This window comes from Columba livia, chromosome 30, assembly GCF_036013475.1.
Source record: "Columba livia isolate bColLiv1 breed racing homer chromosome 30, bColLiv1.pat.W.v2, whole genome shotgun sequence".
In the NCBI taxonomy this organism is placed as follows: Eukaryota; Metazoa; Chordata; class Aves; order Columbiformes; family Columbidae; genus Columba; species Columba livia.
This window is the reverse complement of record NC_088631.1, coordinates 38,440-62,260: the sequence shown is the minus strand read 5'-3', so window position 1 is coordinate 62,260 and position 23,821 is coordinate 38,440. Positions and strand designations below refer to the sequence as shown.

The following is a 23,821-nucleotide window of genomic DNA, read 5'->3' as shown; positions in this document are numbered from 1 at the left end:
ACCCGGGGCGGGGGTGGGGGGGGGGCGAACCGAGGAGTTCGGGGGGACCCAGCGTCCGGGGTCCGGCGCTGCCATTTCCATTTATAGCAGCTGCTGCAGCTCTGACGTCACAGTGCCCCGTGTGACGTCACCGCAAACCCGGGCTGTGTGTGTCCCCCCGCCCCGTGCCCGGCATCCCCGTCCCGACGTCATCGCGTATTCCCGGCTCTGACGTCACGGCGGAACCCCGGCTGTGAACTCACCCGCGGGGCCCCTGTGACGTCACGGGGAACCCCTCCGAGCCCCGCCCCCCCCACCGCCAATCACCGTCCCGGGCCCCGCCCCCAGGCCAGAGGCGCGCGGCGATTGGCTGCGCCGCAGGCCCCGCCCCTCCCGCCCCGGAAGCGGCCGCCCAGCGGGTCGGCGGCGAATGGCGGCGCCCACGGAGCGGTGGGATCCCGCGGTCCGGCCGTGACCTCCGACCTCTGACCTCCGGCCATGCGGCTGCGCTGGGCGCGCGCGCTGCCCCGGGGGCTCTGGGGTGTCACACAGGTGCGGGGGGAGGGGACACGGGGGACACGGGTCACGGGAGGACACGGGGTCACGGGGGGGACAGGGGGACACGGGGGACACGGGTCACGGAGGGGACACGGGTCACGGGGGGGACACGGGGGGACACGGGTCACGGAGGGGACACGGGTCACAGGGGGGACACGGGTCACGGGGGGGACACGGTGGGGACAGGGGGACACGGGGGGACACGGGTCACGGGGGGGACAGGGGGACACGGGTCACGGGGGGGATACGGGGTCACGGAGGGTCACGGGGGGACACGGGACACGGGGGGACACGGGTCACAGGGGGGACACGGGTCACGGGGGGGACACGGGGTCACGGAGGGTCGCGGGGGGACACGGGACACGGGTCATAGGGGGGACACGGGGTCACGGGGGGGTCACGGTGGCTCCGCTCCCCGCTCCCCTCCCCCGTTCTCCCCCAGGCCGCCCGGAGCCTCCGGCAGCGCCCGGCGGGAAACCCGGCCTGGGGGGACCCCCACGGTGACGCCCCCGGGGACCCCCACGGTGCCCCCCACGGGGACCCCCGCGGTGATGCCCACGGTGACCCCTCCGGTGACCCCTCCGGTGACCCCCCCGGCGCCGCCCCCCGGGACCCGCCCGGCGCCACCGCGTTCGAGGCGGCGCTGTCGGCGCTGGAGGCGGCGCCGGGGCGGCGCGGGCGGCTGGAGCTGGTGGAGGCGGCGCTGGCGGCGATGCCGGCGCTGGGCGTGGCGCGGGAGCGGCCGCTCTACCACCGGCTGCTGCGGCTGCTGCCCCGCGGGCCCTGGCTGCCCCGGGGGCCGCTGCAGCGCCTGCTCGGGCCCTTCCCGCGCCAGCAGGAGTGCGGGCTGCGGCTGCTGGAGCAGATGGAGCGGCACGGTGAGCCGGGTCCCCTGACCGTCACGTCCCCGGACGCCTGGGTCCCCTGACCACCACGTCCCCCAGAAGCCTGGGTCCCCTGACCGTCACGTCCCCGGACGCCTGGGTCCCCTGACCACCACGTCCCCTGGACGCCTGGGTCCCCTGAACGCCATGTCCTCCGGACGCCTGGGTCCCCTGACCACCACGTCCCCCAGAAGCCTGGGTCCCCTGACCGTCACGTCCCCGGACGCCTGGGTTCCCTGACCACCACGTCCCCTGGAAGCCTGGGTCCCCTGACCACCACGTCCCCTGGACGCCTGGGTCCCCTGAACGCCATGTCCCCCGGACGCCTGGGTCCCCTGACCACCACGTCTCCTGGACGCCTGGGTCCCCTGAACGCCATGTCTCCCGGACGCCTGGGTCCCCCTGAGCCCCTGGGGAGAAGTCACCGGTTCCCTGGGTGGGGGGGCTCCTGGACACCTGGGTCCCCCTGAGCCCCTGAGTCCCCTGGGAGGGGTCACTGGTTCCCTGCGGAGGGGGCGGCTGTGTGCCTGGGTTCCTCCCGGACGCCTGGGTCCCCCTGAACCCTGTGTGCCCCGGACGCCTGGGTCCGCCAGGTGTGATGCCGGATGCCGAGACACGGTTCCTGCTGCTCGGGATCTTCGGGCCGCGCAGCCGGCCCGTGCGGAAGTGCCAGCGGCTGCTGTACTGGCTGCCCCGCGCGCGGCACCTGGACCCCCACCCGCTGCCCCCCGTGCTGCCCCCGCCCGGGCTGCCCATCGCCCGCCTGGCGCTGCGGCGCATCGCCAGCGACCCCGACGCGCGGATCACCGTGTTCCAGGTGCGGCGGGACGGGGACGGGGACGCCCCAGGGCACAGAGGGATGTGGGACACGGGGACGTCCCCGGGTTGCTGGGGGGCTGGTGACCCCCGTTTCCCCCCCGCAGGAGCCGGTGCCAGATGGGGGCGGTGACGAAGGTTCCGTCCAGCCCTTCATCGTGGGTGAGTGATGGGGTTGGGGGCTCCCGGGGGCCCCTGCAGGGGTCCTGCGTGTCGTGGGGGTCCCGTTTCTGGCCTCTCGTGTTTGGGGAGACCCAGCGTGTGGGGCTGGCGACGCCGGCCTGTGCGAGGGACCCAGGCATTCGGAGGAGCCCTGCGGTGTTGGGTGGGGGGTCCCCAGGGTATTTATTTTGGGGTGTCCCCCACAGGCTCCCAGAGCCCCGACCAGCGGGAGCTCCTGGCCCAGCACGGCCCGGCCCTGGGGATGTTGGGGTCCCCTGTCAGTTTTGGGGTGCTGTTTTTTGTCTCCAGGTGCACAAAGCCCGGACCAGCAGGAGCTGCTGGCGCAGCACAGCCCGGCCCGGCCCGTGTTCGTGGAGGGGCCGTTCCCCATCTGGCTGCGCAGCCACCGGCTCCAGTACCACGTGCTGAGGGGGGACCCGCCGGGACCCTCCCTGTGGGTGAGAGGGAACGAGGGGACCCAGGGGACGGGGGTGACGGGGGGACCCGCCGGGACCCCCCCGAGGGTGGGAAGGGGATGGGAACGGGGGGTCCCAGGGGACGTGGGGGACCTGTGGGACCCCCTGCCCTCCAGGCCGAGCCGCCCGACCCCGAGCGCAGCCTGTACTACCCGCTGAGCCTGGACCTGGACCTGGAGCGCGGGCCCTGGGACGATGACGAGTTCAACGTGGATGAGGGTATGGGGGGCGGGGCAAGGGGGTGGGGCCAGGGGGTGGGGCGGGGCCGGGTGGTGGGCGGGGCCGTGTGTGGGGCAGGGCTGGGTGGTGGGCGGGGCCAGGGTGTGGGGCGGGGCCAGGTGTGGGGCAGGGCTGGGTGGTGGGCGGAGCCATGTGTGGGGCGGGGCCATGTGTGGGGCTGGGTGGTGGGCGGGGCCAGGTGTGGGGCAGGGCTCAGCAGTGGGCGGGGGCCAGGGCATGGGGCGGGGCCAGGTTGTGGGGCGGGGCCAGGTGTGGGGCAGGGCTGGGTGGTGGGCGGGGCCAGGTTGTGGGGCGGGGCCAGGCGTGGGGCAGGGCTGGGTGGTGGGCGGGGCCAGGTGTGGGGTGGGGCTGGGCGGTGGGCGGGGCCAGGCTGTGGGGCGGGGTCAGGTGTGTGGCGGGGCCAGGTGAGGGGTGGGGCCGGTCGGTGGGCGCGGCCAGGCAAGGGGCAGGGCCGGGCGGGGCAGGGCGTGTCCGCAGCCCCGCCCTGCCCCCGCAGTGCTCGAGGGCCCCGTGTTCGCGCTCTGCGTGGCGGGCGCGGGCGACCGGCGCACGCTGGGCCGCTGGGTCACGGGGCTGCAGCAGACAAACCCGGTGCTGGGGCAGACGCCCGTCGTGTTCCGCCTGGGCGGCGGGGACCCCCCGCGGCCCCCCCGGGGCTCCGGCTGCGGGCGGGGCCCCCCCAGCCCCCCGTGCTGGAGCCTCCGCCGAAATAAAGGAACCGGCACCAGTTTGGGGTGATTTGTGTCGTTTTGGGGGTATTTAGTGTCGTTTTTGGGGTGAGCTGTGTCAGGTTTGGGGTGATCAGTGTCGGGTTTGGGGTAATCCGTGTCGGGTTTGGCGTGATCAGTGTCGGGTTTGGGGTGATCAGTGTCGGGTTTGGGGTGATCAGTGTCAGGTTTGGGGTGAACTGTGTGGGGTTTGGGGTGATCAGTGTCAGGTTTGGGGTGATCAATGTCAGGTTTGGGGTGACTGATGCGTTTCGGGTTTGGGGTAATCAGTGTCGGGTTTGGGGTGACTGATCCATGTCGGGTTTGGGGTGATCCGTGTTGGGTTTGGGGTGACTGATCCGTGTCGGGTTTGGGGTGACTGATCCATGTCGGGTTTGGGGTGATCCGTGTCGGGTTTGGGGTGATCAGTGTCAGGTTTGGGGTGATCCGTGTTGGGTTTGGGGTGACTGATCCGTGTCGGGTTTGGGGTGATCCGTGTCGGGTTTGGGGTGACTGATCCGTGTCGGGTTTGGGGTGACTGATCCATGTCGGGTTTGGGGTGATCCGTGTTGGGTTTGGGGTGACTGATCCGTGTCGGGTTTGGGGTGATCCGTGTCGGGTTTGGGGTGATCAGTGTCAGGTTTGGGGTGATCCGTGTCGGGTTTGGGGTGATCAGTGTCAGGTTTGGGGTGACTGATCCGTGTCAGGTTTGGGGTGACTGATCCGTGTCGGGTTTGGGGTGATCCATGTCAGGTTTGGGGTGACTGATCCGTGTCGGGTTTGGGGTGATCCATGTCGGGTTTGGGGTGACTGATCCGTGTCGGGTTTGGGGTGATCCATGTCGGGTTTGGGGTGACTGATCCGTGTCGGGTTTGGGGGCGCAGCGCCCGCGGCCGCTCCAGCAGAGCGGGCACTCCGGGCTCCGCGCATGCGCACGGGTCGTCCTGACGCGCCCTGGGCGGAGCCTGGCGGAAGCGCGCGCGCACGGTCCCCCCCGCGCATGGGCAGCGTACCGCGCCCTCGCGCCAAACGGCGTCTCCAGCCGACGCGGCGCTGGCGTCATCATCGCGCGCCGCGGGGCTCGGGGCTCGGGGCGGCGGGCCCGGCATGAGCGCGGCCGAGCGGGGCCCGGGCGGCGGGCCCGGGGGGCCCGGGGGCGGCCCCGCGGGCGGGCCCGTTGGCGGGCGGAAGGCGCGGGGGCGGCCGCGGCTGACCGAGTCGGACAGGGCGCGGCGGCGGCTGGAGTCGCGGAAGAAGTACGACGTGCGGCGGGTGTACCTGGGCGAGGCGCACGGGCCCTGGGTCGACCTGCGGCGCCGCAGCGGCTGGAGCGACGCGAAGCTCGCGGCCTACCTGCTGGGGCTGGAGCGGGGGCAGCGCGCGGGGCGGCGCGGGTGAGCGGGGACGGGAACGGGAATGGAAACGGGAAGGGGAACCGGGCGGCGCGGGTGAGCGGAACGGGAACGGGAACCGGGCGGCGTGGGTGGGCGGGAACGGGAACCGGGCGGCGTGGGTGAGCGGGGACGGGAATGGGGAACGGGAACGGGGAACGGGAACCGGGCGGCGCGGGTGAGCGGGGACGGGAACGGGAACCGGGAACCGGGCGGCGCGGGTGGGCGGGACGGGGAGCGGGGGCACCGGGGGTTAGTCCCGGTGTGAGCGCCCGCTCGCCCCTCTCTGCGCAGGAAACCGTGGGAACAAATCCCCAAAATGCCCAAGCGGAAGAAAAGTGAGCGCTGGGGGGAGGGGGCGAGGGGGCCGGACCCCCGGCGGGGTCTGTGGGCGCTGGGGGGAGGGGGCGAGGGGGCAGGACCCCCGGTGGGGTCTGTGGGCGCTGGGCGGGGTCAGGGAATTCTGGGTGTGGGGGGTGGATCTGTGGGTCTGTGGGCTCTGGGGTGTCAGGCTCCCCACTTTGGGGGGTCTGTGGGTGTGTGGGTCTGTGGGGTGTCAGGCTCCCCACTTTGGGGGGTCTGTGGGGTGTCAGGCTCCCCACTTTGGGGGGTCTGTGGGTGTGTGGGGTGTCAGGCTCCCCACTTTGCGGGGTCTGTGGGTGTGTGGGGTGTCAGGCTCCCCACTTTGGGGGGTCTGTGGATCTGGGGTGTCAGGCTCCCCACTTTGGGGGGCCTGTGGGCTCGGGGGTGTCAGGCTTCCCCAGGGCGGGCTGTGGGGGTGGTCTGTGGGGCTCTGGGGGGTCTGTGGCTCTGGGGGTGTCAGGCTCCCCCCCAGGACGGCGGCGCAACGTGAACTGCCTGCGGCACGCGGCGCTGTGGTACCAGGATCACCGCGGGCGCTGCCCGGCCGAGCCGCGGCTGGCGGAGCTGGAGCCGGCGCTGGGGCTCAGCAGCACGGCCGTGTGGCAATGCGAGCGCGGGCACCGCTACTTCCAGGACCTGCACCCGCCGCGCGCCCAGAGCGACAGCGACAGCGACAGCGGGGGGGACAGCGGTGAGGGGACGGGGACGGGACAGCAGTGAGGGGACGGGACGGGACAGCGGTGAGGGGACGGGGACGGGACAGCAGTGAGGGAACGGGACGGGACAGCGGTGAGGGGACGGGGACGGGACAGCGGTGAGGGGACGGGACGGGGCAGCGGTGAGGGGACGGGACAGCGGTGAGGGGACGGGACGGGACAGCGGTGAGGGGACGGGACGGGGCAGCGGTGAGGGGACGGGACGGGGCAGCGGTGAGGGGACGGGGCAGCGGTGAGGGGACGGGACGGGACAGCGGTGAGGGGACGGGGACGGGGCAGTGGTGAGGGGACGGGGACGGGGCAGCGGTGAGGGGACGGGACGGGACAGCGGTGGGGGGACGGGACGGGACAGCGGTGAGGGGACGGGACGGGACAGCGGTGAGGGGACGGGACGGGGCAGCGGTGAGGGGACGGGACGGGGCAGCGGTGAGGGGACGGGACGGGGCAGCGGTGAGGGGACGGGACGGGGCAGCGGTGGGGGGACGGGACGGGGCAGCGGTGGGGGGACGGGACGGGGCAGCGGTGAGGGGACGGGACGGGGCAGCGGTGAGGGGACGGGACGGGGCAGCGGTGAGGGGACGGGACGGGGCAGCGGTGGGGGGACGGGACGGGGCAGCGGTGGGGGGACGGGACGGGGCAGCGGTGAGGGGACGGGACGGGGCAGCGGTGAGGGGACGGGACGGGGCAGCGGTGAGGGGACGGGACGGGGCAGCGGTGAGGGGACGGGGACGGGGCAGCGGTGAGGGGACGGGACGGGACAGCGGTGAGGGGACGGGGACGGGACAGCGGTGAGGGGACGGGACGGGGCAGCGGTGAGGGGACAGGGGCGGGACAGCGGTGAGGGGACGGGACGGGGCAGCGGTGAGGGGACGGGACGGGACAGCGGTGAGGGGATGGGGACGGGGCAGCGGTGAGGGGACGGGACGGGACAGCGGTGAGGGGACGGGGACGGGGCAGCGGTGAGGGGACGGGGACGGGGCAGCGGTGAGGGGACGGGGCAGCGGTGAGGGGACGGGGCAGCGGTGAGGGGACGGGGACGGGACAGCGGTGAGGGGACGGGACGGGACAGCGGTGAGGGGACGGGGCAGCGGTGAGGGGACGGGGCAGCGGTGAGGGGACGGGGCAGCGGTGAGGGGACGGGGCAGCGGTGAGGGGACGGGACGGGGCAGCGGTGAGGGGACGGGGACGGGGCAGCGGTGAGGGGACGGGACGGGGCAGCGGTGGGGGGACGGGACGGGGCAGCGGTGAGGGGACGGGACGGGGCAGCGGTGAGGGGACGGGACGGGGCAGCGGTGAGGGGACGGGGACGGGGCAGCGGTGAGGGGGCGGGGCAGCGGTGAGGGGACGGGACGGGACAGCGGTGAGGGGACAGGGACACCGGCAGTGGGGGGCACAGGACAGCGAGGGGGCAGCGGGGGCAGCAGTGACAGTGCAGGGGGGGCGGTGACAGTGAGCAGAGAGTGTGGGGGGCAGGGATGCTGGGGGGCTGACAGTGACGGGTGAGGGTGGACAGTGAAGGTGACAGTGTGGGGGGCACAGCAATGACAGTGCGGGGGGGACAGCAGTGGTGGGGGAGCCTGGCCTGGGGGTGGGGGGTGCAGGGACACCGCAGGGGTTCCCCTTTGGGGCTGGGGATTCCTTTGGGGGGGTTGTCCCTTGTGGGGGGTTCCTCTTTCGGGCTCCCTTCTCTCCGGTTCCCAGCCCCCCCATCTCTCTCTCAGGCAGCAGCAGCAGCTCCAGCTCGGAGGCTGCGCCCAGGGGGGCCCCCCCAGCAGCAGGGGGTGCGGAAGGGCCAGGTCAACCCCCAAGTGGGGGGCGGGGGGCGGCACTGGAGGCTGTGCTGTGTGTGGGGCTGGGCCCCCCCGTCCCGCTGGGCCCCCCCGTCCCGCTGGGTCCCCCCCTGCTCATCCTGGCCACCCCCTCGTTCGAGGCGCTGGGGGGGCTGCAGCTGGACGTGGGAGGGGCTGAGCTGCCCTGCGCGCTGCTGGACGGGGTGGGCGCTCTCCCCTCGGGGCCCCCCCCCGCCAAAACAGGTACAGGGACGGGGGGTCACAGGGACTGGGGGTGGTGGGGGGGTCACGGGGATGGGGGGGTTGGCGATGGGGATGGGGAGGGTTTGGGGGTTGTGTCACAGTTGTCCCCCCAGAGGAGCAGCAGGAGGTGCCGGGGCTGAAGCAGGAGGAGCCGCCGGTTCCCACGGTCGAGCCCCCCCCGGAGCTCCCCCAGGACCCCCTTCCCGAGGAGGACGGCTTGGCCATTGTCTACGAGATCCCGCGGGAGCCGCTCAGGTTGGCTGGGGAGAGTTTGGGGTGTCCCTAGGGAAGTGGGGGGGCCGGGGGGGTGCCTGCAGTTTTTGGGGGGTCATGGGGGAACCTGGGGGCCAGGGGCTGTTGTGGGGGGTTTGTTCTGGTGGGCCGTTTGGGGTTTGGGGCTCTTCAGGCACATTATGGGGGCTGGATGAATCCTTCCCGCGCTGCGGGGGGGCTCACCCCTCTCCCCTCCCCTGCGCAGGCGGCGCAGCCGGCGGGGCCGCCCCCCTCCCCCACCCTCTGCGGGGCTCCCGGAGCCCATTGGTGATGCCCCCCCCCCAAAACGGGGACAGTTCCGCAGCAGCTGCCAGGTACAAACCCCCCAACACCCCCTGTGCTCCCTGAGACACCCCCCGGACCCCTTGCCCACCTGACAGCCCCTGTGTCCCTCCCCTGCCCCCCCATGTTCCCTTGTGTCCCCCCAGAACACCCTCCCTGCCCTCCGGGCTTGGTGCAGCACAAGGGACGGACATGGGGGTGTCCCCGGGGGGTGCCCACAGCTGTCCCCTCAATTGTCCCCAGGCCTCTGGGAGGAGCTTACAGCTGCGCCGGCAAACGCTCGTGGACTCGGGTGAGTCCCCAGCGTCCCCCAGCGTCCCCCAATGATGTCCCCGCGTCCCCCAACGATGTCCCCGTCTCCCCAGGCACACGCGAGTTTCCCTGCGACACCTGCGGGAAAGCGTTCAGGCGCAAAAACCACCTGGATGTTCATAGACGGACACACAGCGGAGAGACCCCCGTGGAGTGAGTGGGGACACGGGGGCGGAGAGACCCCCGTGGAGCGAGTGGGGACGCGGGGACGCGGAGAGCCCCGTGGAGCGAGTGGGGACACGGGGGCGGAGAGACCCGTGGAGCGAGTGGGGACATGGGACGCGGAGACCCCCGTGGAGCGAGTGGGGATGCTGAAGACCCCCCCGCAGTGAGGGGGCTCCATGGGCACCCCCTGACCCGCTGTCCCCCCAGGTGCCAGCTCTGTGGATTCCGTTGCCGCCAACGTGCGTCACTGACGTGGCACATGCGGTGCCACGGGGGGGGCGGGGGGGCCAGGGGGAGCGGAGGGCCCCCCCCCCTGCCCTGCCCTCGCTGCCCCCGCTGCTTCCGGACCCCCCAGGGCCTCAAGTTCCACATGCGCAAGAGCCACCGTGAGCCACCCCCCGAGCCTCCCCCGCAGCACCTTGGGGACCCCTGACCCCCCGGCACCCTGCGCTTGGTGACACCCCATCACCCCTGCGCCCTTTTGTCCTTGGGCCCCCTTCTCTGTTATTTATTTCCTGTTGCCCCCCTGAGGTGTGTGGGACTGGGGGGGCCGTGGGGCCCCTGGCTTTGTCTTGGGGGAGGGTCACCTGTTGGGGCCCCCCCACTCTATTAAAGTGATGGATTTTAGAGCTGTCTCTGTTCTCTGGGGGGCGGGGCGCTGTTTGGGGTCACAGCCCCTCCCCCCCAGTGCTGAACGGGGCCGTCCAGGAGGGGCCATGGGCAGAGTCCATGGGGGCTGGGGGACCCCCCGAGGAGGTTGTGGGGACCCCCCGAGGAGGTTGTGGGGACCCCCCTCCATGAGAGCCAAGGACAGCGGGGACCCCCGGGGGCCACAGCGACACCAAGGGGACCCCCAGAGATCCTCCTCCGGGACACCGAGGGGACCCCGGAGATCCTCCCCAGGACACAGAGGGGACCCCCAGAGATCCTCCCCCGGGACACCGAGGGGATCCTGGAGATCCTCCCCAGGACACAGAAGGGACCCCGGAGATTCTCCCCAGGACATAGAGGAGACCCCCAGAGATCCTCCCCCGGGACACCGAGGAGACCCCAGAGATCCTCCCCGGGACACCGAGGGGACCCCGGAGATTCTCCCCAGGACACCGAGGGGACCCCCGGATAGTGAGGGGACCCCAGAGATCCTCCCCCAGGACACCGAGGGGACCCCCAGAGATCCTCCCCCGGGACACCGAGGGGACCCCAGAGATCCTCCCCCGGGACACCGAGGGGACCCCCAGAGATCCTCCCCAGGACACTGAGGGGACCCCCAGAGATCCTCCCCAGGACACTGAGGGGACCCCCAGAGATCCTCCCCGGGACACTGAGGGGACCCCGGAGATCCTCCCCAGGACACTGAGGGGACTCCAGGACACCGAGGGGACCCCGGAGATCCTCCCCGGGACACTGAGGGGACCCCCAGAGATCCTCCCCCGGGACACCGAGGGGATCCTGGAGATCCTCCCCAGGACACAGAAGGGACCCCGGAGATTCTCCCCAGGACATAGAGGAGACCCCCAGAGATCCTCCCCCGGGACACCGAGGAGACCCCAGAGATCCTCCCCGGGACACCGAGGGGACCCCGGAGATTCTCCCCAGGACACCGAGGGGACCCCCGGATAGTGAGGGGACCCCAGAGATCCTCCCCCAGGACACCGAGGGGACCCCCAGAGATCCTTCCCCAGGACACCGAGGGGACCCCAGAGATCCTCCCCCGGGACACCGAGGGGACCCCCAGAGATCCTCCCCAGGACACTGAGGGGACCCCCAGAGATCCTCCCCAGGACACTGAGGGGACCCCCAGAGATCCTCCCCGGGACACTGAGGGGACCCCGGAGATCCTCCCCAGGACACTGAGGGGACTCCAGGACACCGAGGGGACCCCGGAGATCCTCCCCGGGACACTGAGGGGACCCCCAGAGATCCTCCCCCGGGACACCGAGGGGACTCCAGGACACTGAGGGGACCCCAGAGATCCTCCCCAGGACACTGAGGGGACCCCCAGAGATCCTCCCCAGGACACCGAGGGGACCCCAGAGATCCTCCCCGGGACACTGAGGGGACCCCAGAGATCCTCCCCAGGACACTGAGGGGACCCCCAGAGATCCTCCCCAGGACACTGAGGGGACCCCCAGAGATCCTCCCCGGGACACTGAGGGGACCCCCAGAGATCCTCCCCGGGACACTGAGGGGACCCCCAGAGATCCTCCCCAGGACACCGAGGGGACCCCAGAGATCCTCCCCAGGACACTGAGGGGACCCCCAGAGATCCTCCCCGGGACACTGAGGGGACCCCCAGAGATCCTCCCCGGGACACTGAGGGGACTCCAGGACACCGAGGGGACCCCAGAGATCCTCCCCGGGACACTGAGGGGACCCCCAGAGATCCTCCCCCGGGACACCGAGGGGACCCCAGAGATCCTCCCTGGGACACCGAGGGGATTTTCCTGTTGCTCTCTCTCTCTCGCATGGTGAGGGAACATTTGTCACGTTTTAGCCCCTTCTGCACGACAAGAGGGAGACAGAACGCTCAGCGACACGTTGTTCAGAAGCCGAGAGCTCGGATGTATTGTTAGTAAGAAACTAAATTATAACTAACGTCATCAAATATTTCCTACTGTCGATGTATTGTATGTCAAACTCTTCAAAAATCCTAACGTGTATCTAAGAATTACGTGAATATCAGTGAGGCAAGAGCGCCCGGTCGTTGGAGCGCTCACAGAGGATGACCCCCCGGTCCCACAGGGCCCAACGGGACCCGGGAAGACCCAAGAGGGCCCGCCAGAGCCCGACAAGGCCTGACAGAGCCCGCCAGAGCCCGCCAGAGCCCACCAGAGCCCGACAGAGCCCAACAAGGCCCGACAGAGCCCAACAAGGCCCACCAGAGCCCGCCAGAGCCCACCAGAGCCCGACAGAGCCCAACAAGGCCCGACAGAGCCCAACAAGGCCCGACAGAGCCCGACAAGGCCCGACAGAGCCCACCAGAGCCCGCAAGAGCCCAACAAGGCCCGCCAGAGCCCGACAAGGCCTGACAGAGCCCACCAGAGCCCGACAAGGCCCGCCAGAGCCCGACAAGGCCCGACAGAGCCCGCCAGAGCCCGACAAGGCCTGACAGAGCCCACCAGAGCCCAACAAGGCCTGACAGAGCCCGACAAGGCCCGCCAGAGCCCGACAAGGCCTGACAGAGCCCACCAGAGCCCACCAGAGCCCGACAAGGCCGGACAGAGCCCGCCAGAGCCCACCAGAGCCCGACAAGGCCCGACAGAGCCCGACAAGGCCCGCCAGAGCCTGACAGAGCCCGACAAGGCCCGCCAGAGCCCGACAGAGCCTGACAGAGCCCGACAGAGCCTGACAAGTCCTGACAGAGCCCGCCAGAGCCCGACCAGGCCCAACAGAGCCCGCCAGAGCCCACCACAGCCAGACAAGTCCCGACAGAGCCCGACAAGTCCCAACAGAGCCCGCCAGAGCCCGACAAGGCCCGCCAGAGCCCGCCAGAGCCCGACAAGGCCTGATAAGTCCCGAAAGGGTGGGGCTGAGGTGGGCGGGGCCTGCCTAGGGTGGCCATTTTGGGGTGGGGCCCAAGGTGGGTGGTGGGGCCTGTGGCTCTGTTTACCCCTGACGGCCATCTTGGAAAAGGGCAGCGCTGTGCCGCTGCCATCCTGACGTTGCTCCACCAGGGCCGTGTTGGGGGATTTTTAACCTGGTTTTGAGGCCAATTCTCACCCAATAAAATTAAATAATGTAAAAAAACCTTAAGCATGTGGTTTGTTCCATTTCCAGTGAAGGATTTGGGGGTGGGGTTTAGGGTTGAGGGTGGGGCTGAAGATGTGGGCGGGACCACTGCCAACCCCACCTCCCTCCCAAGCTCTCCCCAATGTGCCTTCCCGAAGGGGTGTGCCCCAACCAGGCCCCACCCCCTTTCCAAGCACCCCGCCCTCCCAGCTGGGCTCCTCCCCCTTGACCCACACTTCCACCCCCATTGGTGGGCTCCCTGCAGGGGGTGTGGCCTACAGACCTACAACTCCTTCCCCTCCCCTGCCGAGCCATGTACCCGACAGGGCATGACAGGGGCAGACAAAGCTCAAGAAAGACCAACAGAGCCAGGCAGGGCCTGAGAGAGCTTGAGAAAGTCCAACAGAGCCGGACAGGGCCCGAGAGAGCTTGACGGGTCCTCACAGAGCCTGACAAAGCTTGGCAGAGCCCAACAGGACCCGTCAGGGCCTGACAAATCTTGTCAGTTCCTGATAGAGCCTCAATGTGTATGACAGAGCCCTGGGGGTCTCAACAGAGCCTGAGAAATCTTGACAGGGCTCAGCAGACCCCAAGAGGTCTCACAGGGCCCTACAGAGCCCATCAAAACCTGATAGAGCCTGACAGACCCAAGAGGTCTCACAGGGCTTCACAAAAACCAACAGTGTCTGACAGAGCCCGACAGGAGTGCAGGTGCTGTCACTTCCAGTGAGGGTCCAGGTGATTTGATAAGGGTGGTGGGTGGGGCCTGGGGTGATTGACCCCTCCCCTTTCCCAGGGGATTGTGGGAAGGGGTGGGCGGGGCTCAGGGTATTTGAGCCCCAGTCCCCAGGTGGGGAGCTCATTCTGCTGCTGGGCTGCTTGGGTGCTGGTTCTCTGCTGCTCCTTTAGCAGTCGGCAGCTGTTGAGCTGTTTAAGCTACACGGGCAGATGTGTTTGGAGAAGTGGAGATGTCTGCTTGAGGTAGGACCTTCAGGAGCAGAAAAGTTCCAATAGCAGCTGTAGTTGAAAGTATGTTTCTAACTATTTTTCTTCTATTGAATCAATTCCTGGTACTTTGCGTTTTCTCTAAATTCCTGATTGCAATGGAGATGGGGTGTTAATTCTTGGTTTGTATTGGTGTGTAACAAGTTGCTGATACAATCTCTCCTCCTAGGATGCTCAGGTTATCTACCAGGGGTTAGGACGAGCATCTCGTATCTCCAGGTGGAGTTTTAGCATTTCTGAAGGAAGCAGCAGGACCATAAGGCAGAGTGTCTTTCAAGCTACGGGGTGGCTCATCGCCTCCCTGATCACCCACAGAACAGTGTGTTGTCCACAGACCCTTTGCAGTGTGCGGTGGACCCTGGTAGATCATTCAAATGTAACTCCCAGAACTCCGTCAAGGCGAGCGATGGCGAGGGAACTAGTACGGACAACCATGATCTGAGTGCTCATTATTGTGTATGTGTTTTTGTATTGTGGGTGATGAAGGGGAAAGTGGCAACTTTCTGGTTTGTCCCAAGCACTACAGTTCTTTTGCTTCTTGCCGTCTTAGGCGTCACCAGCACTGAGGGTTTGTGACCGCGCCAGCGGCAGGACACGCCGACCGGAACGCCCTGGAGCTCAGCAGGAGGTGGGAGTCGCGGACGGGGTCGGCGTTTGCCCCGCGGTGCCGTGTGCCGGCGCGGCTTAGCGAGCGCGTGCTTTCTCGTGCTCCTGCAGGCGCTGAAGAGGAACCCGGCGACGCGGGAAGACGGCCGTTGGCGCACGTGGCGTTTTCCTCTGCCGAAGATGGGTTCGGTCCCTCGGCCCTCTGAAAGCTAAGTGGAGGCGCGAGGGCTGGGAAGGGGCCGGGAATGGCAGGGACAGGGGGTTTAGCTCTGCTAAGGGCAAGGGCCGTCCAGGAACCGCGCCCTTGGCGCGGGTCAAGGGCCCGGGGACCTTTACCGTGCGATGCCAGCGTGTGCCGGGCAGGGCAGCTCCAGCCTGCGTCTGCGTTGTGGTGTAGTTCGGGAAGCCTGCCTTGCGCCTGTCAGCCCATCCTGGGGTCTCGTTGCGTTCCAGGGGCACGAAAGGCATCTCGGGTGCCACCCCGGGATCTGGAACGCCGGTGCCGATTGGGCGCCGGTTTTCTGGTGTCGGCAGCCAAAAGCGTGGCGGGTTCTTGCCTTTCGGCCACTTCGGTTCAGGGGTGTTTGTGGCGTTGTCCTGGGCTGTGCCGGCAGCCGTGCTCTCTACCCGTCCAGTCTAAGGGACTGGCACTTCTTCCCAGCATCTTGAAGGTTTTAGGTCTAGTAGCAGCTTCTCGTATTTGCGCCGTCTCTGTGTGTTTGCGCCAGTGCCGCCGTCTCTGTGTGTTTGCGCCAGTGCCGCCGTCTCTGTGTGTTTGCGCCAGTGCCGCCGTCTCATAAGAGGCCGTGACGTTCGGCTCTCATTTTTCTGGGGTTGCAGTAGAGGCTCCTTGCCTCACCACTGCCTCCCCGCAGGTTATTTTTACTGTTGCCGTCTCTGGTTCGGAGTCATTTTTGTTGCGGAGCATTTTTGGTGTTATTGCTGTCGGGTCGTCTATAATGTTGTGTGGAGCATCTGTCTAAGCACGTGTGCGTTTGGCTCGGAGCTGCTCTGCCCGGAGGTGTAGAGTCAGGAGCGGGCGGACTGAGTTTAGGAGTCCACGATTGATCTGTGGACACGTTATCCTGCGTAGGCAGAGGTTCTGCGGACATCTGGGACGGAGTAGCCGTGGGCAGGGGAGCGGACAGTCCGTTCCCCAGTGGTCTTTGGGACTCAATCAGACCTTCTTGTGGGATTCCTGAATAGAAAGCAGACCTGTGGAACGGTCAAGCTGTTGATGAGCTCCTGGGTAACTTGTTGAATACCTTGATTTCAGATGCAGAGGGACAACTCAGCACGAGCGAGCGACGGAGGAGGCGAGCCGAGCGCCGTAAGCAAGCGGGTCGGTGCGTGGTGGGAGCAGGAAGCTGTGCCGTGTGGCTCTAGCTGAGTTTGGTCGTTTCTCTCTTTTCTAGGAGTGAAGCAAAGTGGAAAGCTGGGTATCGGCAGCGCAGCTCCTCTGGCAAGGTGAGCACGGAGCCGTGGTAGGGGCGAGCAGGAGCGTGGGGCCAGGGATTCGTTCAAAGAGCTTCAGTTCTTTGTTTCTCGCCGTCTTAGGCGTCACCAGCGATGAGGGTTTGTGACCGCGCCCGCGGCACGGAACGCCGTGGAACTAAGCGGGAGGCGGGTGTCGCGGAAGGGGTCGGAGTCTACCCCACGGCACCGTGTGCCGGCAAGGCTTAGCGAGCGTGTGCTTTCTCGTGTTCCTGTAGATGCTGAAGAGGAACCCGGCGACGCAGGAAGATCCCCGTTAGCGCGCGTGGCGTTTTCTTCCGTCGAAGATGGGTTCGGTCCCTCGGCCCTCTGAAAGCTAAGTGGAGGCACGGGGGCTGGGAAGGGGCCGGGAATCGCAGGGACGGGGGGTTTAGCTCCGCTAAGGGCAAGGGCCGTCCAGTAAGCAGGTGGGGCGGTGCGTGGTGTCAAAGGGAAGATGTGCCTCGTGCCTTTATACTGTGCGCTCGCTCTGCTTAGCGAGCGTGCGTTTTCTTGTGTTGCTGTAGATGTTGAGGAGGAACCCGGTGATGCTGGAATATCCCTGTCAGCGCACGTGGCGTTTTCTTCTGTTGAAGACGGATTCAGTTTCTTGGCCCTCTGAAAGCTAAGTGGAGGCTGGGGGCCTGGGAAGGGGCTGAAAACTGCAGGGAGGGGGGTTAAGTTCCGTTCGGGGCAAGGGTTCTCCGGGAACAGTCTCCCTTGGGCAGGTGAAGGGTCCAGGGAATTTCACAGCGCGATGCCAGCGTGTGCCGGGCAGGGCAGCTCCAGCCAACGTCTGCGTCGCTGTGTAGTTCGGGAAGCCTGCCTTGCGCCCGACAGCCGATCGTGGGGTCTCGTTGCTTTCCAGGGGCAGGAAAGGCCTCTCGGGTGCCATCCCGACATCTGGAATGCCGCTGCCGATCGGGCGCTGGTTTTCTGGTGTCGGCAGCCGAAAGCGTGGCGGGTTCTTGCCTTTGGGCCATTTCTGGTCAGGGCTGTTTGCGGTGTTGTCCCGGGCTGTGCCGGCAGCCGTGCTCTCTACCCATCCAGTCTCAGGGACTGGAACTTCAAGATGCTGGGAAGAAGTTCTTAGGTTTTTCATCAGCTTCTCGTTTGGTTGCGACGTCTCTGCTCGGTTGTGGCGCTGCCGCCGTCTTGTCAGGAGCCGTGACGTCGGGCTCCTTTTCCGTTTGAGGATGCAGGAGAGGCTCCTCTCCTCCCCATAGATTATTGGGATCGATGCCCATCTGGTCTCGGAGCGTCGTGTTCGTCGTGGAGCGTTTTTGGCGCTGTGGCCGTCGCGTGGTCTATAAGGTTCTGCGGAGCGTCTGTCGGCCCGGGTGCGCGTTTGGCTCGGAGCTGCTCTGCCCGGACGCGTAGAGGCAGGGGAGGGTGGACGGAGCTCTGGCGGTCCCCGGTTAACCTGCTGACGCGTTAAATTGCGTGGGCAGAGGCGGCGCGGTCATCTGGGATGGAGTAGCCGTGGGCAGGGGAGCGGAGGGTCCCCGCGCAGGCGTTTGAGAGCCTCCACGAGAGCTTGGGACGTTATTGCGCCACAGAAAGCAGACCTGTGGGCTGGCCAGGCTGTTGATGGGCTGCTGGGTGACTTGCAGAATCACCTGATTTCAGGAGCAGAGGGACAACTTGGCCCGGAAGAGCGACGGAGGAGGCGAGCTGTGCGCCGTAAGCAGGTGGGTCGGTGGGTGGTGCCAGAGGGGAGCTGTGCCGTGTGGCTCTAGCTAAGCTCGGTCGTTTCTCTGTTTCCTAGGTGCGAAGCGAAGAGGAAAGCGGGCTGTCGGCAGCTCAGCTCCTCGGGCCAGGTGAGCACGGAGTGCTGGGCCGAAGCGGCAGCTCGTTTCAGGTCCCGTGTTGCTGGCGCGGGTCCGAGCGTCCTTTGGTGGTGTTTTACAGGCGGCAGCTGAGCGTCTCGGCGGTCCGCGGCGTGGCGGTCAAAAGCAAGGGCGGCCAGGTGGGCGAGCGGCCCAGGTAAGGGAGGGCGAGCTGGGACCGTCTGCGGGCAGGCTGTGTTTTCGGGCGGCGTCCGAGCGCGTGGCTCTGGTTTTGCGGGTGCCGCAGACGAGCCGGCAGGGGCGAAGCCGCACGCCGGCCGGCAGCCGAGAAGGTGAGGCGGCGGTGGGCGTTGAGGAGCCCGGTATTGCCCGGTGACTCGCTTCAGCCTTTCCTTCTCGCTTTGCAGGCGCTTTGTGGGCCCTCTGGACCGGGAGGAGCATTTGCGGTGAGCCGGGCTAGGGGCGAGGAGGAGCGTGGGGCCGGGGACTCGTTCCAGGCGCTACAGTTCTTTTGCTTCTCGCCGTCGTAGGCGTCACCAGTGCTGAGGGTTTGTGACCGCGCCAGCGGCAGGACACGCCGACCGGACCGCCCTGGAGCTCAGCAGGAGGTGGGTGTCGCGGACGGACTCGGCGTTTGCCCCGCGGCGCCGTGTGCCGGCGTGGCTTAGCGAGCGCGTGCTTTCTCATGCTCCTGCAGGCGCTGAAGAGGAACCCGGCGCCGCGGGAAGACGGCCGTTGGCACACGTGGCGTTTTCCTCTGCCGAAGATGGGTTCGGTCCCTCGGCCCTCTGAAAGCTAAGTGGAGGCGCGAGGGCTGGGAAGGGGCCGGGAATGGCAGGGACGGGGGGTTTAGCTCTGCTAAGGGCAAGGGACGTCCAGGAACCGCGCCCTTGGCGCGGGTCAAGGGCCCGGGGACCTTTACCGTGCGATGCCAGCGTGTGCCGGGCAGGGCAGCTCCAGCCTGCGTCTGCGTTGTGGTGTAGTTCGGGAAGCCTGCCTTGCGCCCGTCAGCCGATCCTGGGGTCTCGTTGCGTTCCAGGGGCACGAAAGGCCTCTCGGGTGCCATCCCGGGATCTGGAACGCCGGTGCCGATTGGGCGCCGGTTTTCTGGTGTCGGCAGCCGAAAGCGTGGCGGGTTCTTGCCTTTCGGTCACTTCTGGTCAGGGGTGTTTGTGGCGTTGTCCTGGGCTGTGCCGGCAGCTCTGCTCTCTACCCATCCAGTCTAAGGGACTGGCACTTCTTCCCAGCATCTTGAAGGTTTTAGCTCTTGTAGCAGCTTCTCGTATTTGCCCCGTCTCTGTGTGTTTGCGCCAGTGCCGCCGTCTCATAAGAGGCCGTGACGTTCGGCTCTTATTTTTCTGGGGTTGCAGTAGAGGCTCCTCCCCTCACCACTGCCTCCCCGTAGGTTATTTTTATCGTTGCCGTCTCTGGTTCGGAGTCATTTTTGTTGCGGAGCATTTTTGGTGTTATTGCTGTCGGGTCGTCTATAATGTTGCGTGGAGCCTCTGTCTAAGCACGTGCGCGTTTGGCTCGGAGCTGCTCTGCCCGGAGGTGTAGAGTCAGGAGCGGGCGGACTGAGTTTAGGAGTCCACGATTGATCTGTGGACACGTTATCCTGCGTAGGCAGAGGTTGTGCGGTCATCTGGGACGGAGTAGCCGTGGGCAGGGTGGCGGACAGTCCATTTCCCAGTGGTTTTTGGGACTCAATTAGACCTTCTTGTGGGATTCCTGAATAGAAAGCAGACCTGTGGAACGGTCAAGCTGTTGATGAGCTCCTGGGTAACTTGTTGAATACCTTGATTTCAGATGCAGAGGGACAACTCGGCACGAACGAGCGACGGAGGAGGCGAGCCGAGCGCCGTAAGCAAGCGGGTCGGTGCGTGGTGGGAGCAGGAAGCTGTGCCGTGTGGCTCTAGTTGAGTTTGGTCGTTTCTCTCTTTCCTAGGAGTGAAGCAAAGTGGAAAGCTGGGTATCGGCAGCGCAGCTCCTCTGGCACGGTGAGCACGGAGCCGTGGTAGGGGCGAGCAGGAGCGTGGGGCCAGGGTTTCGTTCAAAGAGCTACAGTTCTTTGTTTCTCGCCGTCTTAGGCGTCACCAGCGATGAGGGTTTGTGACCGCGCCCGCGGCACGGAACGCCGTGGAACTCAGCGGGAGGCGGGTGTCGCGGAAGGGGTCGGAGTCTACCCCACGGCACCGTGTGCCGGCAAGGCTTAGCGAGCGTGTGCTTTCTCGTGTTCCTGTAGATGTTGAAGAGGAACCCGGCGACGCAGGAAGATCCCCGTTAGCGCGCGTGGCGTTTTCTTCCGTCGAAGATGGGTTCGGTCCCTCGGCCCTCTGAAAGCTAAGTGGAGGCACGGGGGCTGGGGAGGGGCTGGGAATCGCAGGGACGGGGGGTTTAGCTCCGCTAAGGGCAAGGGCCGTCCAGTAAGCAGGTGGGGCGGTGCGTGGTGTCAAAGGGAAGATGTGCCTCGTGCCTTTATACTGTGTGCTCGCTCTGCTTAACGAGCGTGCGTTTTCTTGTGTTGCTGTAGATGTTGAGGAGGAACCCGGTGATGCTGGAATATCCCTGTCAGCGCACGTGGCGTTTTCTTCTGTTGAAGACGGATTCAGTTTCTTGGCCCTCTGAAAGCTAAGTGGAGGCTGGGGGCCTGGGAAGGGGCTGAAAACTGCAGGGAGGGGGGTTAAGTTCCGTTCGGGGCAAGGGTTCTCCGGGAACAGTCTCCCTTGGGCAGGTGAAGGGTCCAGGGAATTTCACAGCGCGATGCCAGCGTGTGCCGGGCAGGGCAGCTCCAGCCAACGTCTGCGTCGCTGTGTAGTTCGGGAAGCCTGCCTTGCGCCTGTGAGACGATCCTGGGGTCTCGTTGCTTTCCAGGGGCAGGAAAGGCCTCTCGGGTGCCACCCCGGGATCTGGAACGCCGGTGCCGATCGGGCGCTGGTTTTCTGGTGTCGGCAGCCGAAAGCGTGGCGGGTTCTTGCCTTTGGGCCATTTCTGGTCAGGGCTGTTTGCGGCGTTGTCCTGGGCTGTGCCGGCAGCCGTGCTCTCTACCCATCCAGTCTAAGGGACTGGAACTTCAAGATGCTGGGAAGAAGTTCTTAGGTGTTGCAGCAGCTTCTCCTTTGGTTGCAACGTCTCTGCTCGGTTGTGGCGCTGCCGCCGTCTTGTCAGGAGCCGGGACATTGGGCTCCTTTTCCGTTTGGGGTTGCAGGAGAGGCTCCTCGCCTCACCGTAGATTATTGGGATCGATGCCCGTCTGGTCTCGGAGCGTCGTGTTCGTCGTGGAGCATTTTTGGCGCTGTGGCTGTCGCGTGGTCTATAAGGTTCTGCGGAGCGTCTGTCGGCCCGGGTGCGCGTTTGGCTCGGAGCTGCTCTGCCCGGACGCGTAGAGGCAGGGGAGGGTGGACGGAGCTCTGGCGGTCCCCGGTTAACCTGCTGACGCGTTAAATTGCGTGGGCAGAGGCGGCGCGGTCATCTGGGATGGAGTAGCCGTGGGCAGGGGAGCGGAGGGTCCCCGCGCAGGCGTTTGAGAGCCTCCACGAGAGCTTGGGACGTTATTGCGCCACAGAAAGCAGACCTGTGGGCTGGTCAGGCTGTTGATGGGCTGCTGGGTGACTCGCTGAATAACCTGATTTCAGGAGCAGAGGGACAACTTGGCCCGGAAGAGCGACGGAGGAGGCGAGCTGTGCGCCGTAAGCAGGTGGGTCGGTGGGTGGTGCCAGAGGGGAGCTGTGCCGTGTGGCTCTAGCTAAGCTCGGTCGTTTCTCTGTTTCCTAGGTGCGAAGCGAAGAGGAAAGCGGGCTGTCGGCAGCTCAGCTCCTCGGGCCAGGTGAGCACGGAGTGCTGGGCCGAAGCGGCAGCTCGTTTCAGGTCCCGTGTTGCTGGCGCGGGTCCGAGCGTCCTTTGGTGGTGTTTTACAGGCGGCAGCTGAGCGTCTCGGCGGTCCGCGGCGTGGCAGTCAAAAGCAAGGGCGGCCGGGTGGGCGAGCGGCCCAGGTAAGGGAGGGCGAGCTGGGACCGTCTGCGGGCAGGCTGTGTTTTCGGGTGGCGTCCGAGCGCGTGCCTCTGGTTTTGCGGGTGCCGCAGACGAGCCGGCAGGGGCGAAGCCGCACGCCGGCCGGCAGCCGAGAAGGTGAGGCGGCGGTGGGCGTTGAGGAGCCCGGTATTGCCCGGTGACTCGCTTCAGCGTTTCCTTCTCGCTTTGCAGGCGCTTTGTGGGCCCTCTGGACCGGGAGGAGCATTTGCGGTGAGCCGGGCTAGGGGCGAGGAGGAGCGTGGGGCCGGGGACTCGTTCCAGGCGCTACAGTTCTTTTGCTTCTCGCCGTCGTAGGCGTCACCAGCGCTGAGGGTTTGTGACCGCACCAGCGGCAGGACACACCGACCGGACCGCCCTGGAGCTCAGCAGGAGGTGGGAGTCGCGGACGGGGTCGGCGTTTGCCCCGCGGCGCCGTGTGCCGGCGTGGCTTAGCGAGCGCGTGCTTTCTCGTGCTCCTGCAGGTGCTGAAGAGGAACCCGGCGACGCGGGAAGACGGCCGTTGGCGCACGTGGCGTTTTCCTCTGCCGAAGATGGGTTCGGTCCCTCGGCCCTCTGAAAGCTAAGTGGAGGCGTGAGGGCTGGGAAGGGGCCGGGAACCGCAGGGACGGGGGGTTTAGCTCTGCTAAGGGCAAGGGCCGTCCAGGAACCGCGCCCTTGGCGCGGGTCAAGGGCCCGGGGACCTTTACCGTGCGATGCCAGCGTGTGCCGGGCAGGGCAGCTCCAGCCTGCGTCTGCGTTGTGGTGTAGTTCGGGAAGCCTGCCTTGCGCCCGTCAGCCGATCCTGGGGTCTCGTTGCGTTCCAGGGGCAGGAAAGGCCTCTCGGGTGCCACCCCGGGATCTGGAACGCCGGTGCCGATTGGGCGCCGGTTTTCTGGTGTCGGCAGCCGAAAGCGTGGCGGGTTCTTGCCTTTCGGCCACTTCTGGTCAGGGGTGTTTGTGGCGTTGTCCTGGGCTGTGCCGGCAGCCGTGCTCTCTACCCGTCCAGTCTAAGGGACTGGCACTTCTTCCCAGCATCTTGAAGGTTCTAAGTGTTGTAGCAGCTTCTCGTATTTGCGCCGTCTCTGCGTGTTTGCGCCAGAGCTGCCGTCTCATAAGGGGCCGTGACGTTCGGCTCTCATTTTTCTGGGGTTGCAGTAGAGGCTCCTTGCCTCACCACTGCCTCCCCGCAGGTTATTTTTACTGTTGCCGTCTCTGGTTCGGAGTCATTTTTGTTGCGGAGCATTTTTGGTGTTATTGCTGTTGGGTCGTCTATAATGTTGCGTGGAGCATCTGTCTAAGCACGTGCGCGTTTGGCTCGGAGCTGCTCTGCCCGGAGGTGTAGAGTCAGGAGCGGGCGGACTGAGTTTAGGAGTCCACGATTGATCTGTGGACACGTTTTCCTGCGTAGGCAGAGGTTGTGCGGTCATCTGGGACGGAGTAGCCGTGGGCAGGGGAGTGGACAGTCCGTTCCCCAGTGGTCTTTGGGACTCAATTAGACCTTCTTGTGGGATTCCTGAATAGAAAGCAGACCTGTGGAATGGTCAAGCTGTTGATGAGCTCCTGGGTAACTCGTTGAATACCTTGATTTCAGATGCAGAGGGACAACTCGGCACGAACGAGCAACGGAGGAGGCGAGCCGAGCGCCGTAAGCAAGCGGGTCGGTGCGTGGTGGGAGCAGGAAGCTGTGCCGTGTGGCTCTAGTTGAGTTTGGTCGTTTCTCTCTTTTCTAGGCGTGAAGCAAAGTGGAAAGCTGGGTATCGGCAGCGCAGCTCCTCTGGCAAGGTGAGCACGGAGCTGTGGTAGGGGCGAGCAGGAGCGTGGGGCCAGGGTTTCGTTCAAAGAGCTACAGTTCT

The 23,821-nt window shown here is 66.8% G+C and overlaps 2 protein-coding genes and 2 long non-coding RNA genes across 9 annotated transcripts; all 4 read left to right on the top strand.

Moving 5' to 3' along the window:
* Positions 1–352: 352 nt before the first annotated feature.
* ECSIT (ECSIT signaling integrator) lies at positions 353–3,868 on the top strand. Its single transcript, XM_065043806.1, has 7 exons — positions 353–531; positions 980–1,415; positions 2,015–2,238; positions 2,345–2,399; positions 2,709–2,857; positions 2,992–3,094; positions 3,612–3,868. The coding sequence occupies exons 1-7, from the start codon at positions 478–480 to the stop codon at positions 3,851–3,853; spliced, it is 1,263 nt and encodes a 420-aa protein (XP_064899878.1). The 5' UTR covers positions 353–477; the 3' UTR covers positions 3,854–3,868.
* A 1,003-nt stretch (positions 3,869–4,871) lies between these two features.
* Positions 4,872–9,984, top strand: ZNF653 (zinc finger protein 653). 5 transcript variants are annotated; one of them, XR_010468504.1, is made up of 10 exons: positions 4,872–5,216; positions 5,508–5,551; positions 6,049–6,267; positions 8,014–8,325; positions 8,427–8,580; positions 8,804–8,912; positions 9,027–9,172; positions 9,246–9,345; positions 9,565–9,596; positions 9,713–9,984. XR_010468504.1 is itself a non-coding variant. In XM_065043804.1 (10 exons), exons 1-10 carry the CDS (start codon positions 4,930–4,932, stop codon positions 9,745–9,747), a joined length of 1,341 nt encoding a protein of 446 aa, XP_064899876.1. In that variant the 5' UTR covers positions 4,873–4,929; the 3' UTR covers positions 9,748–9,984. The 5 variants fall into 5 exon arrangements, 4 of the variants coding, with proteins under 4 accessions (XP_064899877.1, XP_064899876.1, XP_064899873.1 ...); XM_065043804.1 differs by having other exon boundaries at positions 4,873–5,216; positions 9,124–9,172; XM_065043805.1 differs by lacking the exon at positions 9,027–9,172.
* A 6,729-nt stretch (positions 9,985–16,713) lies between these two features.
* LOC135576727 (uncharacterized) lies at positions 16,714–19,423 on the top strand. 2 transcript variants are annotated; one of them, XR_010468499.1, is made up of 6 exons: positions 16,714–17,861; positions 17,939–17,990; positions 18,082–18,156; positions 18,368–18,406; positions 18,491–18,568; positions 18,658–19,423. It is a non-coding gene; the product is annotated as an uncharacterized LOC135576727 (long non-coding RNA). The 2 variants fall into 2 exon arrangements; XR_010468500.1 differs by lacking the exons at positions 17,939–17,990; positions 18,082–18,156.
* Positions 19,424–20,209: 786 nt separating this feature from the next.
* Positions 20,210–23,573, top strand: LOC135576730 (uncharacterized). The gene is made up of 6 exons (XR_010468502.1): positions 20,210–21,654; positions 21,732–21,783; positions 21,875–21,949; positions 22,161–22,199; positions 22,284–22,361; positions 22,451–23,573. It is a non-coding gene; the product is annotated as an uncharacterized LOC135576730 (long non-coding RNA).
* Positions 23,574–23,821: the final 248 nt, after the last annotated feature.

What these genes read in the sequence shown, in the direction of transcription:
- ECSIT (XM_065043806.1), top strand. Translation starts at nt 478, where the DNA reads ATGCGGCTGCGCTGGGCGCGCGCGCTGCCCCGGGGGCTCTGGGGTGTC. An exon ending in CGCGGATCACCGTGTTCCAG is followed by an intron (nt 2,239 to 2,344) that starts GTGCGGCGGGAC and finishes TCCCCCCCGCAG; the next exon opens with GAGCCGGTGCCAGATGGGGG. An exon ending in CGAGTTCAACGTGGATGAGG is followed by an intron (nt 3,095 to 3,611) that starts GTATGGGGGGCG and finishes CTGCCCCCGCAG; the next exon opens with TGCTCGAGGGCCCCGTGTTC.
- ZNF653 (XM_065043801.1), top strand. Translation starts at nt 4,930, where the DNA reads ATGAGCGCGGCCGAGCGGGGCCCGGGCGGCGGGCCCGGGGGGCCCGGG. An exon ending in CAGCGCGCGGGGCGGCGCGG is followed by an intron (nt 5,217 to 5,507) that starts GTGAGCGGGGAC and finishes CTCTCTGCGCAG; the next exon opens with GAAACCGTGGGAACAAATCC. An exon ending in AGCGGAGAGACCCCCGTGGA is followed by an intron (nt 9,346 to 9,564) that starts GTGAGTGGGGAC and finishes CTGTCCCCCCAG; the next exon opens with GTGCCAGCTCTGTGGATTCC.